The sequence below is a fragment of the Balaenoptera physalus genome (assembly GCF_965194825.1).
Source record: "Balaenoptera physalus genome assembly, chromosome: 7".
Taxonomy (NCBI): Eukaryota; Metazoa; Chordata; class Mammalia; order Artiodactyla; family Balaenopteridae; genus Balaenoptera; species Balaenoptera physalus.
In genome coordinates, this window is record NC_138886.1 from 24,120,848 (window position 1) to 24,139,652 (window position 18,805).

General features: G+C 45.2%; 1 protein-coding gene across 7 annotated transcripts in view; it reads left to right on the forward strand.

Moving 5' to 3' along the window:
- The window catches only part of EPB41L4B (erythrocyte membrane protein band 4.1 like 4B), a 143,516-nt gene that overhangs the window by 66,661 nt on the left and 58,050 nt on the right, over positions 1–18,805 (forward strand). For 6 of the 7 annotated variants that reach the window (XM_082469146.1, XM_082469143.1, XM_082469141.1 and 3 more), the window contains 4 exons: positions 178–287; positions 2,310–2,340; positions 5,565–5,598; positions 11,410–11,474. In XM_082469146.1, coding sequence (XP_082325272.1) covers positions 178–287; positions 2,310–2,340; positions 5,565–5,598; positions 11,410–11,474 — 240 coding nt within the window. Of the gene's footprint in view, positions 1–177; positions 288–2,309; positions 2,341–5,564; positions 5,599–11,409; positions 11,475–13,272; positions 15,355–18,805 lie in introns of those variants that run through there. The other variant, XM_082469147.1, reaches the window with a different exon arrangement.

Here is an 18,805-nt window from a genome sequence, read left to right on the forward strand (position 1 = left end):
CAACAGTGATTTTATTTTCAAACGGAAGGCTAAATTTAGTGTGTGTCTTTACCAAACGAGTTTGAGATAAGTTGAAATTTACATTGGAGCTCTTGGAAATAAAAGTTCACTTCCAAATACGTATAATGTACTGACATTCTGATATTGGTAGCATGCAGTGAAATGTTTGCTTTCCAGTGGCCGGACGGAATACCAGGCTACACATGGCGCCAGGTTACGAAGAACCAGCACCTTCGAGAGGAAGCCTAGTAAACGCTATCCATCCCGGAGACATTCGACATTCAAAGGTGGTGTGCTTTTCATTCTGTCTTGGAATTTTACATCATGGTTAAGTTGGTTAATGAGCCCCAAGGAGTTTGGCGAAGCAGTTTGTGAAGGAACTGTCTGCTGTTCTCTGTCGTTCTGAAGCTTTTGATAAAACCCCAGTGGGCTTCTCTTGGAGGGAATCAGGCTACTCTCACCATCCAGCTGTCTTTAGTCTTTCCCATTGGATGTGTTCATTTCCTTCTCCCCCTTTTCCATATTTCTTTTCTTGTACCTCTTTGCTTCTGTTGGACCTGGGACCTTAGGGATATCATAGGTAAACATGTTTCTTGCCCGTGGAAGATGATGACATGTCTTGGAGGGAAGCAGAGTCCGTTCTCTCCTCCATCTTCCAGTTTCAATTGGGGACATCAGTCTCGTGCTAACCAGAATTCTGACCACTTCAGAGCAGAACCAGAACTAACTAAATACTGGACTCGGGGCCCACAGTCAATCCAAGCACACCGTGCCCTTGAGTTTAGCCAGGCCCCAGGATGCTTGCCCCTCCCCACCCCCCCTTTCCCAAACTCCCCGAGCTTTGTCTGTCATTTACTACTGTGGCCTCACACCTGCATGAGGCCTGGTACCCAGTTACAGGTTCAGTCAGCAGATGAGCAAGCCGGGCTCATTTCTGTTTAGACTTGGCTTCCAGATCCCATTTCCTGGCTCTCCTTTGTCCACACTTGACTGCTGCTCCATTCAGGACTATCTTGTTCTTTTACAGCAGGACCTCTGCATCTCCCCACCCCACTCTCGTTCCCTCCCATATATCATTGTACTGGCCATTTCATATGTTTTTCTTGTATAATTCAGGACTTAGTGGGCCTTTGTGGGACCTGGCACCTGTGCTTTCCCATCTAGAATCTTTAACCTTGTGTTCCCCACTGTTTCCTTCCTTTTTGAACCAACGGTGCAATAGCGTGGCAGCCAGAAACTCTCCAAAGCCATTCTTGGCTGCTTTCGTGGGGAAAAAATTGCCCAGAGCCCAAGGAATGTGGCCTCACTTTCAAGAAAGACCAGAGGTTGAGAGGGTGGGGCTGTGTCCAGGGAGGGTGACAGGTCCCTGAAGGGTGATTGATTGCAGGAACTGGGAGTGATGAGTGACGGGGTGGGACCAGGGGGTGGGGGGATGAGAAAGCTCTCTGTCCCAAGGGCTGTGTTCACCTCCCTGGGGAGCATTATTATGCTTGTGCACGCAGCCAGTTGGGTCAAAGTTGCCCAGAAACACCCCGGTTGAAGGAAGAACTTTCTGGTGGGGCCGTCCAAGATCGTGCTCCCTCTTTACAGAGCGAGCGCCCGGTCCTTGGAGGTGTACAGGCACAAAGGGAAAGGCCCCGCGGTGTGGCTGCTGCAGAGGGGAGGGTGCTTGATGCCACGAGGTGGCCTTGAGCCCTTCCAGACTCCAGGTTCCGTGCTTCTCCTCCACTTCCCTTCCTGGTCTTCACCTTCTTTCCCGCCTTTATTTTACTGACATTTTCTCCAGCCAGAGTTCCGGCATCTCTGTGAAACTTTTAACGATTTTCCGTGCTCCATTTTTCAAAAAACAAAATGGTGTCTAGGTACACAAGCTCTACCTCTGTCCATGGCCCCTTCCGCAGACTTCACACCCCGAACCCAGTCGGAGGTGTCTGCCCCGAGCTCCCCTGCACAGGTTACTGCTTGTATTTCAGCCTGTCTTCGATCTTTCACGCCTCTGTCTCTGTCTGTGTCAAGACTGTGAGCTCCTTGAGAGCAGGGACTGTCTTTCTCTGCCTCCTAGGACTCCTGGCCCTGGGAAGAGCTCAGTGAGCAGGTTCTCAGTGAATTGGAGGGTGGGGCACAGCGGGAGGTGATTTACTTTTCCTCCAGAAAGGAGAGGTAGCCAAGATGAAGATTCTGCCTCCTGGGGTTGGGACTGCTCTGAGATCACAGGAATCTCTTCCCTGATCATTGGTAACAAATGGTAAAAATGGTAAAAAGTGGTGAAGCTCTCTAAGATGTCATACTTTTCTGTTTTTCCTTTAAAGCAAGCAACCCGATGATAGCAGCTCAGTTCTGGTAAGTGCCCCCAGAGTCCGGGTATGGCTCTGCTCTCAAATTACTGTATTTGTTTGCAATGTTGACTTTTTCCTTAATACAGTTAAATCACAGAGTGAAGCACCTGATGGTTTCCTCTCCACCCCCTTTTTCTGCTGCTTGGCTATACCGTCCACCTGGCTTTCAATAAGTACACAGTAGAATGTTCCAAGACAGTTTGTTTTTTTGGAAAACACAGATGCTTTGTTTGAGTGGCTTTGTGCTTTGTGTACTGTAACAGTGGGTGATAAAGGTGATAGGAATGTGTATGGCACAGTGTGCTAAGGGCACTGCAGGCAGTGATGGGAAAGAAAGGCCGTGCTCTTGAGCAAAAGCTCCCCGAGAACAAAAACTGGATCCGCTTAGTGACGTTCGGGTTTCATGTCATACAACGTAGAAGACCTTTATCAACACCCAGTGAAATTCCTGTAGGAAGAGAACTTGTCACAAGACTGAAACTCTAGCACCGGTGTCAACAAACTTTTTCTGTAAGGTGCCTGTTTGTAAATATTTTAGACATTGCAGGCTCTGCTGTCTCTCTCAGGACCATTCCACTCTGCCCCCGGAGCAAGAAAGCAGCATAGACAGTATGTGAATGAACGACTCCGGCCGTGTTCTGATTAAACTTTACTCACAAAAGCAGGTGGGCCAGGTTCGGCCCATGGGGCGTGGTTTGCTGCCCCCTTCTCCAGCACAGGTGGCCTTGATCTTTCCTGTACATTGGAATCACCTGCTGAGCTTTGAGACCCTCAGCCAGGCCACACCCCAGGCTAATCGAATCAGTCTCCGGCTGAGGACCTGGGCATCTGTGGTTTTAAAGCTCCCAGGTGAGTCTCGTGTGCTGCCCAAGAGGGCACTGTCCCACCTGGTGTGTACTTCTGTTTCTCTCCCCGAAACAATTGTTTTCTTATGTGAGTTTCGACCTCAGTGGACAGCTGTCATGCTAGAGAATCACAGACTATATAATTGTTTCGGCCCTTGTGTCCAAGCTCCAGCCACTGGAAGCCCCACCTGGTTAGTCTCTGGTCATCGCAGGCACAGGTCTCAGGCTACTAGGGAGGGTGGTCTTTGAGGTCAGCATATCTTGGTGCGCCATACGCCCTGGGCGGTTGGTAGAGTGTGGCGTGTGGAGGCGTGGGTTAGTGATGAGGGATCAGGAGGCCTCCCGCCCAGCCCTGGCATTTCTCTAACTCAGCTCTGGGGCGGCCTTTTTCTCATCTGAAAACAAAGAGGTTGGGCTAGATCAAGTGTTTTTCGAAATTTTTTAGCTTTTGATTTTGGCCCACTAGGAGAAACCTGCCATGGAAGCCCAGTACAGAGAACACACCAAAGCGGGACTGCTCTGGATGACACTGAGCAGGGAGGGGAGGGCAGGGCTGGCACCTGCTGCTCGTCTCCACCCCCCGCATCCCACAGGCAGCCCCAAGACACCTCCAAGGACCCCAGGGTTCTGGAGAACGTAGCTGGCCGTTGTATCACACAGCTGGAAACTCAGCCTGGCACTCTGATTGTAGACGCTGCCTGCAGTGCCATTCGGCTGGGCGTCAAATGTCTGGCTCTTCTGTCTGGGTTCAGTTCTCAGCATCTCACGAAGGGCTCCAGGGTCCTGTTGAACTGCTATGCATCAGGCCTGGACCCCTGAGGATGGGAGGAGGTGGCAGGGATCCTGCATGGGTTAGTTTTAGGCCTGCAAGCTTGCCCTGTTTCCAGGATCCCTATGGTGGGTAGTATGCTGAAAGTATGCCTGTCAGCATGTCTTATGTTTAATTCTCAGGGGCTTGTGAGTTACATTTCTTTCCTTTGCTAAGGAAGTGATTGTTTTGCTTGTTTGTTTTTCCCTAATAAAATTACATTTTCCTCTTAGCGTCTAGTAGAGATTATATATATTGAGAACCAAAATAAAATTAAAAAACAAATCTCCACCACACACACAAAAAAAACCCAGTAAATATACCCTTTAGGAACAAATGAGCTAATAACCACTGTTTACAGCTGTTCAGTTGCTCTTCACAGCCTGTGGGATCCTGGGGGTGGGGAGGATTTCTATGGGAGCCGGGGATGAAACCGTGCTCTGGGCGCAGAGGTGATGCCAAGAAAATAGCACCTTGCAGAACACTTAGCCCTCCTGGTGAAATGCAGCTGGGGGTGAATCTGGCCCAGAGCCTGGCTCTGTGCACTGGCCCTCTATGAAAACTGGAACACAGGGTTATTTAGACCCTAAGCAAGACTCATAACCATGAAATGTTTTCCTCTCATTGCTGGAGGAGCAGTAAACCTTGATTTTGAACACACCACCCTAGCAACCTAGCCCGATGATTGTGCTGGGTTGGTCTGTGGTTTTTCTGGCAGATGCTGAGCTTGCATATTAAATACATTGTGTTTTGCACCAACCGTCTCCACCCATAGTTTTGACCAGAGTAGTTATACTTCAGATTCCATCAAAATAGGATCATGCATGAAGAGCCTGGAACCTTTCCGCAGGTTCTCAGAGAGCCAGTGTGGCTTAGCGGAAAGGATACCAGCCTAGGGGTTTTGCAAATGTCAATTCCGGTCACGGCGCAGCCATGGACTAGCTAGCAAGTGTCCTAACTTCTCTGTTAGGCAACCGTTCCTTTATCTATAAAATGAGGTGGTAACATTTATTGACCTCATAGCCTTGTTGTGTGGATTAAATAATAACAGATGTGAAGTTCCCAGTACAGAACCTTACGTGGAATGAACATTCCAGAGTGGTGGCCACATCATGGCAGCACTGTTGAGAGCAGTGGGACCCACAGTGGTGGATGGTCAGAAGTGGCTGGTGGCCCTCCCTCGAGCTGGAGAAAGCCCCGGCCATCACTGGAGCTGCCCGGTACCGTGGGCCACCCGGCAATGCCAGACCAGGCCTGGAATGGGAACTAAAATTATTTAGTTTGCCCAACTGAAAGGACCTCCTTTTTGCCACCAAAATATAACATTACAAGCACGGTTCTGGAATATTACCTACATGTTTCTATTTGTGAGCTCTAAAGTGACGAATGAGAGCTGCTATTTGGTTTCCCCAATTATACGTTCATTTAAGCTGCTAGTAACCAAAAAGAAATAGTATTTGTGAAAGTTGCTAACAGAGTAGCTAGCACCTAGGATTAGTTTACAGCTGTTAAATAAATCAGTAATAATGCCGCTTTACAACCTGTTACATTACAGTTTTTCTTTTCTTTTTTTAGCTCTAAAACAAATCCTGAAGTCCATAATTACCAGGTGAGCTATTGCTTTTAAAGGTTTTCATGTCACACGTCTTAAAGTGTCTAAATTTTCCACACTGAGCAGTCATTGCGCTTATAATCAGATTTTGAAGAAATAACAGCAGTACATGTTTTTTTGAGAAAAGAGTAAGAGGAGAGCCTTCTCCCCTGACCCCTGCTTCCTTTTGGTCATCTGAGCTGCCTGTTTTTCTTAACCTTGTGCACTGGCAAGCAGCGGGGATATATGTTCTAAGTTTCTGGGTGGTCAAACACAACCTCTCGGGGGCACTCAAGTGAGGCCATTTTTTGTCCAAGTGTGTTCTAGGCCCAGGAAACATGAGTCCCTGGAGATGTGCCCCCAGGAAAGGATGTCTTGGTCACATGTTTGGGAAATGCTGCATCCTTCATTCCCTTCTTGGATCTTATGGTGCCCATTGGGATGTCAAAAGTGCCGGAAAACCCTTCAAGGAAGACACGTTTTATTTTTTTAAATCCAGTGTTTTCGCAAATCATTTGACTGTTGGACAACCTTCCCACCATAAGAAAAGCTGGCTTCCCCCACCACTTTCTGTTGGTGGTGTGTTCATTTCCATCAGTGGAATAGTGGCTTCTAGAATCTGCTTTGTAAAGCACTGTGCTAGGCCTGTTGCCTGCAGAAGGAGTGGAGATGGGTTTCCATGGCTGATGTTCTGCTCTTTCACAGGATGACCATCAAGGCCCGAACCCCCTGCCTGCCCACCAGCCACTGCTGTGGATAGCTCTCGCTGGCTGTTCGCAGCCTTCTGTAACCTGGGTCCAACTTAACTTTTCTACATTTATTGTCCCTGCTCCTTAGCGTACATCATGTGTTCAGTTCTTAGAGAATCACATCATTTTTTTTTTTAACATCTTTGTTGGAGTATAATTGCTTTACAATGGTGTGTTAGTTTCTGCTGTATAACAAAGTGAATCAGCTATATGTATACATATATCCCCATATCCCTTCCCTCTTGCGTGTCCCTCCCACCCTCCCTATCCCATCCCTCTAGGTGGTCACAAAGCACCGAGCTGATCTCCCTGTGCTATGCAGCTGCTTCCCACTAGCTATCTTTTTTACGTTTGGTAGTGTATGTATGTCCATGCCGCTCTCTCACTTTGTCCCAGCTTACCCTTCCCACTCCCCATATCCTGAAGTCCATTCTCTAGTAGGTCTGCGTCTTTATTCCCATCTTGCCCCTAGGTTCTTCATGACCTTTTTTTTGTTTTTTTTTTTAGATTCCATATATATGTGTTAGCATACAGTATTTGTTTTTCTCTTTCTGACTTATTTCACTCTGTATGACAGACTCTAGGTCCGTCCACCTCACTACAAATAACTCAATTTCGTTTCTTTTTATGGCTGAGTAATATTCCATTGTATATATGTGCCACATCTTCTTTATCCATTCATCTGTCGATGGACACTTAGGTTGCTTCCATGTCCTAGCTATTGTAAATAGAGCTGCAATGAACATTGTGGTACATGACTCTTTTTGAATTATGGTTTTCTCAGGGTATATGCCCAGTAGTGGGATTGCTGGGTCATATGGTAGTTCTATTTTTAGTTTTTTAAGGAACCTCCATACTGTTCTCCATAGTGGCTGTATCAATTTACATTCCCACCAACAGTGCAGGAGGGTTCCTTTTTCTCCACACCCTCTCCAGCATTTACTGTCTGTACATTTTTTGATGCTGGCCATTCTCACTGGTGTGAGGTGATACCTCATTGTAGTTTTGATTTGCATTTCTCTAATGATTAGTGATGTTGAGCATCCTTTCATGTGTTTGTTGGCAATCTGTATGTCTTCTTTGGAGAAATGTCTATTTAGGTCTTCTGCCTATTTTTGGATTGAGTTGTTTGGTTTTTTTGGTATTGAGCTGCATGAGCTGCTTGTATATTTTGGAGATTAATCCTTTGTCAGTTGCTTCATTTGCAAATATTTTCTCCCATTCTGAGGGTTGTCTTTTGGTCTTGTTTATGGTTTCCTTAGCTGTGCAAAAGCTTTTAAGTTTCATTAGGTCCCATTTGTTTATTTTTGTTTTTATTTCCATTTCTCTAGGAGGTGGGTCAAAAAGGATCTTGCTGTGATTTATGTCATAGAGTGTTCTGCCTATGTTTTCCTCTAAGAGCTTTGTAGTGTCTGGCCTTACATTTAGGTCTTTAATCCATTTTGAGTTTATTTTTGTGTAGGATGTTAAGGAGTTTTCATTCTTTTACATGTAGCTGTCCAGTTTTCCCAACACCACTTATTGTAGAGACTGTCTTTTCTCCATTGTATACTCTTGCCTCCTTTATCAAAAATAAGGTGACCATATGTGCGTGGGTTTATCTCTGGGCTTTCTATCCTGTTCCATTGATCTATATTTCTGTTTTTGTGCCAATACCATACTGTCTTGGTTACTGTAGCTTTGTAGTATAGTCTGAAGTCAGGGAGCCTGATTCCTCCAGCTCCGTTTTTCTTTCTCAAGATTGCTTTGACTATTCGGGGTCTTTTGTGTTTCCATACACATTGTGAAAATTTTTGTTCTAGTTCTGTGAAAAATGCCATTGGTAGTTTGATAGAGATTGCACTGAATCTGTAGATTGCTTTGGGTAGTATAGTCATTTTCACAGTGTTGATTCTTCCAATCCAAGAACATGGTATATCTCTCCATCTATTTGTATCATCTTTAATTTCTTTCATCAGTGTCTTATAGTTTTCTGCATACAGGTCTTTTATCTCCTTAAGTAGGTTTATTCCTAGGTATTTTATTCTTTTTGTTGCAATGGTAAATGGGAGTGTTTCCTTAATTTCTCTTTCACATTTTTCATCATTAGGTATATAGGAACGCAAGAGATTTCTGTGCATGAATTTTGTATCCTGCTACTTTACCAAATTCATTGATTAGCTCTAGTAGTTTTCTGGTAGCATCTTTAGGGAGAATCACATCATTGTTGCCCCATAATTTTTTCCCACTGTTCCTTGGCCCACACTTGTCTGCTGGGAAGCTGTCACCTCCACAGAGCCTTCTCTGAGCCCCTTGATTGGAAATCACCGGCACCAGTGGTTCTCAGCCCTGCTGCATGTTAAAACCATCTGGCAAGCTTTAAAAAAATAATTGGTGCTTGGGCCTCAGCCTGGACTGGTTGAATCAGAAACTCTAGGGTGGGTGGGATCTGGGTATTGGCAAGCTGCGGTGCCTCTCTAAGGTGGTTCTGATGAGCGGCCAGGTGGGGGCCCTGAGCTAATGATGTGTCCCTGGCTTCCCAGCTTATCATGTGCTGAGAGGCAGCATCCATGTCTGATGACCCCCTAACATGGCGGCCAGCTTTCTTGTCCTGGGCGGGTGTGAATGTCCAAGGGACACTCCTCTCCTGGGTTTCTCTGCCCTATCACCAGTCTGGTTTTGAATGTCGCAATAAAACTACTCCACGATGAGTTCACTTTGGAGCCTTATTCTAATCAGTCTCTTTCTGGATCTAATCAGTCTCATTACTGTAGATGTTAACTCCTTAGATGGGGGCAGGGATCCCAGTGTACATTATCTTTATGAGACCTCCAAATTATGTTTCTGAAGAATTTTGTGATATCGCCTTCTGTACATGAAATCTTATTCCCAGTGTGCAGAACCTGGACATGACTTCCGAGTTGTAGGGAATTAGTGTAAAAAGTGCTTTGCACCTGGTAGGGGAAAGGTCAGCTTTCCTGATCTCCTTGCTGCCTTTGGGTTCTTGAAGCTTCTTAGTCAGAGTTTTTTTTTTTTTTTTTTTTGTCGGACTTTCAGGTGTGAGTGGCTAGAATGTTGTTGATGGGTGATTAGCGCTTGAAGGGGAGAAAAAAATAAAATAAAATAAACAAAGCAAAGCATTCCCAGCTCAGCGCTGCCCTTGCCCCAGCAGCCTCGCAGGTATGCCCTTTCTCTGCATTCTCTGCTCAGAGTGAACGTCAAGGCGATTGTTCATTGAAATCAAATCCATGACAACTGTTACCTGGATGTTGTTCTTCTCTTAACATCTTTGGCAACCACTGGCCCTCTGCTCCTTGCCAGCCTTTAGAGGTGCCGTGATGAGAGTAAATTGACCAGGAAGAGAACATCCTGAGAGGTGGCCCGGTAAGCATCTGAGCGCTGAGAAAGGTTTCCAGGAAGGTGGTATTGCAGCATTGGTGTTACCCTGAGCCCAGCAAACTTAGCCGAATGCAAAGGACGGATTGCTGTGTCCTTGATGGGAGCACTATTGGCATTTGGAGAGGGACAGTTCTTCATTGCTTGGGACTGTCCTTAGAGTTACAGGAGGTTTAGCTTCCCTCTTCTGTGCCCAAGAGTTACAGGTAACTCTCCAGTCATTGTGACTAGCAAAACTGCACATACTCATTTCCAGTTGTCCCCAGGGAGATGTAACGGTCCTGGTTGAGAACCATGTGGGTTAACATGAAAAAATACTCCTTGACAGCTTTAGAGGGTGTATAAATTACCAAAGGAGACCAAGGAAGGTTCTGGAATATCCTCCTTCCAAGTCTCTATGGATAAGGTGCCCACCTCTCTCCAATGCATCTGGTTTGGTTGTGTTTGAAGACAAGGTGTATAGAATAGAAGGTCCACTTCTATTCTAGGTTACTTTCTTTTGTTCAAGACCCAGTTGGTGGAGCCTCTTTTGGGGCCTTGGCTGTATGGCCAAAACGCCTGAAACGGTCCAGCTTTGGGCAAATCATCTATCACCTCTGGGTTTCTGTATCCCCTAAGAGAGAGAAATATGAAGTGACTATTTCCAGGAGATTCTAAAGCCCTGGTCAGCTTTCAGATTCTACCACTGAAATGTTTTCTCCAGGTTCCTCTTTCCAGTAGGATGTCCTTTGGGGGCTGTGGACTTGCTGACAGGCATCCTTGAAGGAGAGGGGCCACTGGAATACAGAATAGTCTAGGAGGGCATCGCAGGTCCATGAAAATGGAACGAACAGAATTGCTGAGAATTTTTCATAATAGAGAATGGACTTCTGCTTATTAACCAGAACAGCAAGGAGGGAGAAGAAGGGGAAGAAATAATTAAAAGAATAATGGTGGCAAGCCTGTGGTGACTTAAATGTCAGGAGAACCTAATTTGCCCCATAGAAAATTTAGCCTTGAAAAGCCCCAGGGCTTCTGACAGAGTCTGGGACCGCTGCCCTCTGCAGGCCAGAAGTGGACTGGCAGGCAGCCTGCCACCCACCCAGGCCAGCCTTGTCTTCACCCCGGGCCGTTTTGTGAGTCATCAGTCCGGATCCATTTTCTCATGTTAAAATGGGCAAACTACTTCTTTCCTTCTGTTTTATCAGGATAATGGTGCTCTGGATGGTTTGGGGTTTTGTTTGTTTGTTTCTGGGACGGGGGCAGGGGGGTGTTTGTTTTGGATCACATTTTAGAAAGTTTTTTTTAACAAGAGAGAAAGAGTTCGCCCAGAGTCCTGCTGCCTTGGCATCCTCTGTTCAGTCCTTGTCTGTTTGCAGATGCAACTGTTTACACACAGTTGTCGTCATTTGCAGCAACGACAGAAATTGTTTCTAAAGAATAAATTACCCACATTCTCCCCGTCTCTCTGGCCCCTTCCATCTGGTTCCCTTGGGAGAGATGAATATTGCCTTGCCTGGGCGCTCTAGGGCACCCTTTCAAGGCAGATGCCTTCCGCTTTCTTCTTGGAGGGCAGCCCCCAGCCTTTGTCACGGGGGAAATGTGATATCCTGGGAAACGTGCGCTCCCCCAGCCAGGGTTCAGTAAGAGCCTCTCCATTCACAGCCGGTGAAGACCATTGAAAGCAAAGGGCATCTAATAATCGAGTTTGGTGTTTTATTTCTAGCCCCAGTATCACCCCAATCTCCACCCCAGCCAGCCTCGGTGGCACCCGCACTCTCCAAACATCAGGTAAGTACCTGAGCTCATAGAGCCGTCCTTTCCCAAGCTCTCCTTTTCTACTTAGTTATGAATTGAAATTCTGCATCAGAAACAACTGTTAAAGAGTTGTCTTGTCCTGGAAGAGATGAATAACTTGCAAAGCAAAATAAGCCGGTGGTGGGTCTGGATTTTCTAAAGTTATGCTTGACGAAATAAAAATGAACTGGGTGGGGTTTTTTGTTTTGTTTTGTTTTGTTTTAGTCATTCTAACCTCAGATATTTTGGGTTTGGTTTTATGTTTGAAATGTTACTTAAAATTTCTAAGTAACGTTTTCCTGTCCTGAGAATTCATTTACTAAAAATATGACTAAAGCTCAGGGACTTTTGTTGTGGGATTTTTTTGAAAGGATTTTTTTTTTCCAGGGATGGGGTAGAGGGTTGCTTTTTGTGGTGATGGATCTTTTTCTAAACCTAGGGGTCGGTAAACTTTTTCTGTAAAGGGCCAGGTAGTCAATATTTCCAGCTTTGTGGTCTCTGTCACAACTACTTAACTCTGCCATGGTAGCTTGAAAGCAGCCACAGACGATACAGAAGTGAATGGGCCTGATTGTGTTCCCATAAAGCTTATTTATGAAAATAGACAGTGTGGGATCTAGGCTGAGGGCCGTGTTTACCCACCTCTGCCCTAACCTACCACAGTCCTTCCTAAGTAAACTGGCACCTGCCTTGTTGCATTTACGGTTAAGCTTGAGATTTTTTTTTAATGCCAGCTTTGTAAAGGCAAACGTTCCTTTCATGATTTGAATTTCAGATCAGTCTTAATTGGTGTTTATGTGTGAAGCTCTTTCAGAAACATAGTTGGTGAATTCAGTTTGCATAAAGTTATTTCTCAGTGAGATTGCTAGCCTTGCTCCTCGAGAAAGTGCGGCGAACGGAGTGATGGGAATAAATCCATAGAGAACAGGGCAGATGAGAGCAGTTAGTTCTTGATAGTTCTTACCAAGTTTGCTGGGGATCCTGTAGGACAACAGTGCAGTTTGATCATAAGCACTTGATATTCATGTAACATTTAAAAGCAAGTTAAACTAGTGAAGTAATACTTCTAAATGTTTCTGTGTTGCAAAGGCCGTTTCTTTTCCAGACATGAGACACAGATTTATAGAAATGCTTTTTAATTTAACCTTGTGTTTACAGAATTTAACACTGATTTTTGCCTGTTTTACCATATTGGTTTCCTTGCGAGGCAGACCCGGCTGGGAGTGCTAGGGAGGCTGGACCAGTGCTGCTTGCAGGTGGCCTTGCTGCCTGGCAGCATCAGTGTCACCTGCAAACTTGTTCATGCAGAGTCCCAGCCCCACCCCAGACCTACTGCCTCAGAATCTCTGGGGGTGGTTCCCAGCACATTGTGTTTTATCAGACTCTCCAGGAAAGGAGAATTATTTGGTCCAGCACTTTTGGAAAATGCTGCACGAGGCTTTCACAGTGTACAGTTCACATGGCAACAGCTCTTGAGAATTCCCGTAGAAAAGGAACCTTTTTCACCACCACCTAGCTTTCCCCAGACTGACTTGATCATCAGACACCCTTTGAGGGATGATGGCACAACCAGGGGCAGAGCTGTTCTCGACTTGGAAGTTGATAGAGGACCCGCATCTGAATTTTTAAAATACTTGAAAGTAGAAAATCCATTCATTTCCATCTGAAAGCCATCCCCATGTATGTGGTTCATGGTTTTTCTTGTCTGTTTCCTTTGTGCTTGTGTTGTTTCACTCACCTCTCTGAATTGTCTTCACACCCCCACTAACCACTCACTCTGCGAACAAAACAGGCCATCCTTTCAGGATGACAGGCCACATTGGAAAGCATCGGCCAGTGGAGATGACAGCCATTTCGATTATGTCCACGACCAGAACCAGAAGAACTTAGGAGGAATGCAAAGTATGATGTATCGAGATAAACTCATGACTGCACTTTGAGAGACTGAAGCGTCTTACTTCCATTCACCATCATAGTTTCGTTACATCCCATGGAAAGTGTCTTGGCATCCCGTGGACGTGTTTGTAGAAATGTCTTCTAGGAATAGTTCTGAAAGGTGTTTTCAGTGTCTGTGTAAATATTTGAAAATAACCCCAATAGGTAGTCCTAACTTACTGTTGACTGCATTCTCAAAAAATGAAGGTAGTTAAAGGCTCAGGAATCGTTTTGATATTCTGATTTTAAAATTGGAGTATAAGTCTGTGTTTATCGTATTGCTGTGTACCTGATGTTTCTTTGTTATTTAATGAATGGGACCAAAGAAAACCAGAAAAACTTGGAAAGATCACTCTGTAGAGAGTACCATATAGTACAGTGGTGGGAATTGAGGTCACTGGGGCCCAGCCTCTGCCATTGTGTGATCTTGGACAGACCATCTCCCCTCTGTTGGCCTCATTTTCCCCGTCTGAAAAGAGCAAGTTGGACTAAATGATCACAAGGTCCTCTCTAGCTCTACAATTCTGTGATTTATCAACATTTAATATTCTTAGGCTGAGGACATAACATTCAGACCTTCTTTAACAGAGGGTTACCTCTTTCAAAAGCTGAAGAAAGTATATAACATGTTAAAGGTTATATCAATACAGGGAGATTTTGAATTTCCTATCTTAAAGCAGTTTAGTCACTTTGAATTCTCGCAGTTTTATTAATCAGAAATCACATAGCCTTTATTTTTATAGAAGTTGCTGCTCAAGTACAAGAATAATTTTTTAATGTCTTAACGATTGGTGCTGCTAACTTGCGTGCTTTCAGAAGACATAATTATGAATGCACACTGTCAGAATATATAGAGTTTGAGGGTTGGTTTTTATCCTAGGCTTCATTCTTTTAAGAAGCAACATGCAATATGAGATGCATTTATGGCTCAAATTGAAGCGTGTAAAATTTTAGTGAAGTTGTGCCAAAGCATCCCGTGCAAGAGGATAGGAGGGTGTTGCACAGTCTTTCTGTAGAACCAGAAATCAATATGTTGCCTTTTAGGGTAGAACTCGTACCAAACTCTTTATTTCCCACTCCGTTTCAAGCCCCCGAGTAAGACCTTTTTTTCCTCCTGATAGGTAGGCCTGAGATACTTTCCTTAGTATTTTTGTGAAATCAATTCTTGTGCCATTTTTTATATATGTAATTGTAATTTGGCCCTTTTAAGCCTTTTAAAAAAAAAATGTGTTTCCCTCCCTTGAGATAGTTTATTGCCAAAATCTGATCTTTTATTTTTTTTTATTTTTTTGGTTACCACAAAAATCTATCCAGAAGGAGGGAATCCGCTGCACACCCTGCACAGTGGAGTTGATCACCTATAAACGCTCCCTAAGATACATGTTTACAGGTGTATTTCCTTTTAGCAGATGTTTTGGTCCTCAGTTTACGTGCTGCATACAGATAGTTGTGTTCTGAATCTTTTGATTTCATTGATACATTTTTACAAATGTGTTTCTGAGGAATAAAGATTATTCTTGCTTTTTTTTTTTTTTTGACTCCATCTTCCTTTTATGCTGCACAAGAGGTATCATTTGTGGATGAAGTAGGTGGTGGGACTTTGGAAGTCTGAAGGTGAACATTCAGTTAGGTGGCATGGAGCAAACTCATCCTGGAATGAGGTTGCTCTTAGGAAGGGTGGCCCTTCTTGTAGGCTCCGTGGCTGAGGTGTTTATTCATCTGGGGCAGCTTTGGTGAAGGCTCTGATCACAGGTGGCAGTGGGGTTTCCGCTGTAACAGTCCTGTGGTGAGGGTGGGTGTTTGCCCTGGCGACTGCTGCTGTTTCCGGCAGAGAGACCTCCAAACCTGTGTCTGTGGCCTCCTGGAGATTTGTGTGGCCTCCTGGAGATTGTATACGATTATCTAATAACCTCTAATAAATACCTTTCTGCCTAAAGTACCTTGAGTGGATTCAATTGTCTGCAACCAAGAGGTCTAACCAGCGTGCATACATATGACCTCCTAATTGTTAAAGGAAGCGTACGGTTTTCATCCTTCAACTTGGTGGACCTTTCTCTACTGCATTTGACAGTGGTGACCACTCGCTCACAGCTTCTTGAAACTAATCCCTTGATTTCTGTGATCTCTGCTTCTCTAGCCCTTGGACTTTTTCTTCTGTCTTTGTCACAGCCTCTTTTTCTGTCTTCCTGTTAAATATTGGTGTTCTCCCAGGGTTCTTCCTCTGCCCACTGCTTTTCTCCCTGATCACAGTCTACCTGCCCTTCTCGTCTTGTCAAGATTTTATAAGTGCTGTTGACTCTGAAGCTATTATCTCTAATGCAGACTACCCTGTGAGTTTTTATACTGACGTTTCAACTTGTATATCCTTGTACACCTCAAACGTCACATGTCAAAACTTAAATTCATCCTCTTTTACTGAAAAAAACAAAACAAAATAACTTCACCTGAATTCTCTTCTTTCTCACCATGGTAAGCATTTATACATCATCCACAGCACCTCTCCCTTTGCCACCCATGTCCAGGCGGTCCTCAGGTCTGTTCAGCTTGCCTCCTTAGTATTTGTATGTAGCCCTTCCTCCCTCCTTATCAACACTGATCTTGTAGCAGCGTCTTCTGTCCGGCTGAGAGGTGCTCTTGCTGATCTCTCTGACTCCAGTCTCCCGACGAGCTCATTCTCCTCACAATCACTGGAGTGATCTTTCTAAAACACCATCTGATTGCGTTCTTGCAGTGCTTGATATCTGCCAGGGTTCTCCATGACCCGCAGGATGAAGTCCAAGGCCTTCTCTGGAGTTCCCCCGCTATCTGCTCCTGTCCTGTTGCTCTAGCTAGCGTATTTTTCCCCCATTTCTCACCCTCCTGTTTAAACTCCTACAACACCAAACTGCTTGTAGTTCCTGGCATTCACCATACCCTGCTGTCACTCCCATCTGTGCCTTTGCAAATACTGTTCCTTCTGCCGAAAATGCTGTCACTCCCGTCCTCTTTGCCCAACTCCTGCTCATCCCTTAAGCCTCTGCTCAGACGCTGGCTGTCTTCTCCCAGGGACTCTGACTGCCTCCGCCCACCTCTGCAAATTGGGCTAGTTCCTGTGCTCTGCTCCTCTACTCCCCACAGCCCCCGTGTATATCTATGATGTATTCACCATTTTGTGTTAAAACTGCCTTTCTTATTCATCTCATCTTGGAGGCTGTACGTTCCTTAAGTGTAAGCTTTGTGTCACGCTCTCCTTTGTTCCCCGGTGCCTGATGAGTAGCAGGTGCTCAATGAATGTCTGTTCAGCAGATGAATTATTCTGCATTCATTCTAAAGGAACCACCTAACCAGATAACAGGCAGGGATACATCACTCCTGAGCTGGTCTGAAGGTATCTGAACAGCCGTATCCCGCTGGGAGCATCATCTTTTGAGCAGGACTTTGCCCACCACGAATGTTCTGGATTCATCTGCTAAATGTGAATATTATTCACTGTGCCCACGGCGTTCTCATTGGAGACATCGCTATAATTCTGAGTGGGGCAAACGACGGTCCAGCCGTGTGATACTGGAAACGCCGGTAGGTTGACCCTGATCCACAGAAACGTCCAGGGGCTAGTAGCCAGCTTAGGGTCTAACCAAGCAGCTTGCCCATGGTCACTCAATTCTGACTTCAAAGTCTGTGTTCTCCGCTCCTGTGCTTTAATAAGGTCTCTCACCGCTAATTAGTTCACCATTTGGGACCCTGTCGATCCACATCTCCAGGAGACTCTTACTAGATGATGTTGAAGAGTTCACTACACTGAAATCCAGAACTACCAGACAGCCACCTCCCACCACTATCAGTGTAGTGACTGTCCGTCTCTCCTCCACACCAGTGGTCTATAACCTTGTTCATCACCATCACCAGTGAGCTAGCAACACTTCCCAATACCCCACCCGTCCCCCCATCCCTCCTCCAGCAGTCTAGTTACCCTGTCCATGCAGGCATTCGTGTCCCAACAGCCCCCTTTTCAAAGGAGCGGAGATTGAGCGTTATTTTCTTAGTGAGCCACTCATTTGAGATGATTCCCTTCTTCCTTCCCGAGAGCTCACAAACTGGTCATTTCTTCTGGAATATTACCTGCCAGCAAAACCAAACTCAGTATTCCATAAACTAATGGGATTAGCTTTTTGCATTTTTGAAACTCAGTTACTTACTGGTCTTGATCATCCACTGTTTTTCTGTGATTCCCTGAGAATATCTAACAGTGAATTGACGGTATCGTCAGATTGATGCAATTCGTGTGGACTGGAGGTCTTGAATTACCTTGTCCTTCAAAACCCTCTTGCTTGTTTCATTTCTTGGTCTACCACTTCCACTGAAAATGGTCCTCCTTAACAGTGAAGATGAAGGAGTAAGGACAGTGCAGGAGTCCTTTGTTTTTCTTGCCTGTTAATATCCCAGTATGCTTCCAGGTCAGTGACTCCAGCCTCCTGGGTCCTGCTCTAAACACAACAGAAGATAGATCCTTTTTGTTGCCCTTAATTTTCCAGCTTTTAACTAGTCTTTTAAGATCTGAGCTCATCAAAGAGCTCCTTCAGCAGCCGTATTGATCCATTTGGATGAGTATTTCCCACACATGGCTCTAAGTGAATTCCCTGACTGACTGAATCTTCCAAAAGTACCAGGTAAATACCCTAAATAGCCCTAGAATGATTTGCTTCCACCGTTTTGCTATAGGAGGCAACAAATGCCTAGGCAAGGTATAAGGGGGCAGAGATAGAGAAAAAGCAAACTGCAGCTAAAGAAAGGAAAGTCCCTTTGCACATGAAAGGTGGCACATTTTAAGAAGCCCCAGTGATATCTAAAAGGTGAAATAGAGGTGAAATTGACATTCAGCTGAGACTCCACTAAAGAAGAAATCCTCAACAATTCTGCAAAAAGGCCCATTTCCCCTCAAATTAGGAAGCCAAATAATCGCTTGGACAGCTTGTTAAAAATGGAGATTGTGAGGCTCTGTTTAGGTGGTCGGGGTGAGACCTAAGAACCTTCCTTTTAGTGGTCACTCCAAGGAGAGTCTGAGGTGGGCAGGCGCAGGATCACACTTTGGAAAAGCACAGCTTCCTGTATTGTTATGTTTGCCCTTGTTTTAGTGGCTCAATTTTTAACTAATTAGAGGCCAACTCTTTTTCTTAAAGAGACATGGTGTTCAAAAGTAAATGGACTGGGACTTCCCTGGTGGCTCAGTGGTTAAGAATCCGCCTGTTGGTGCAGGGGACACGGGTTCGAGCCCTGGTGCGGGAAGATCCCACATGCCGCGGAGCAACTAAGCCCGTGCGCCACAACTACTGAGCCTGCGCTCTAAAGCCCGCGAGCCACAACTACTGAGTCCGTGCGCCACAACTACTGAAGCCTGCGCGCCGAGAGCTCGT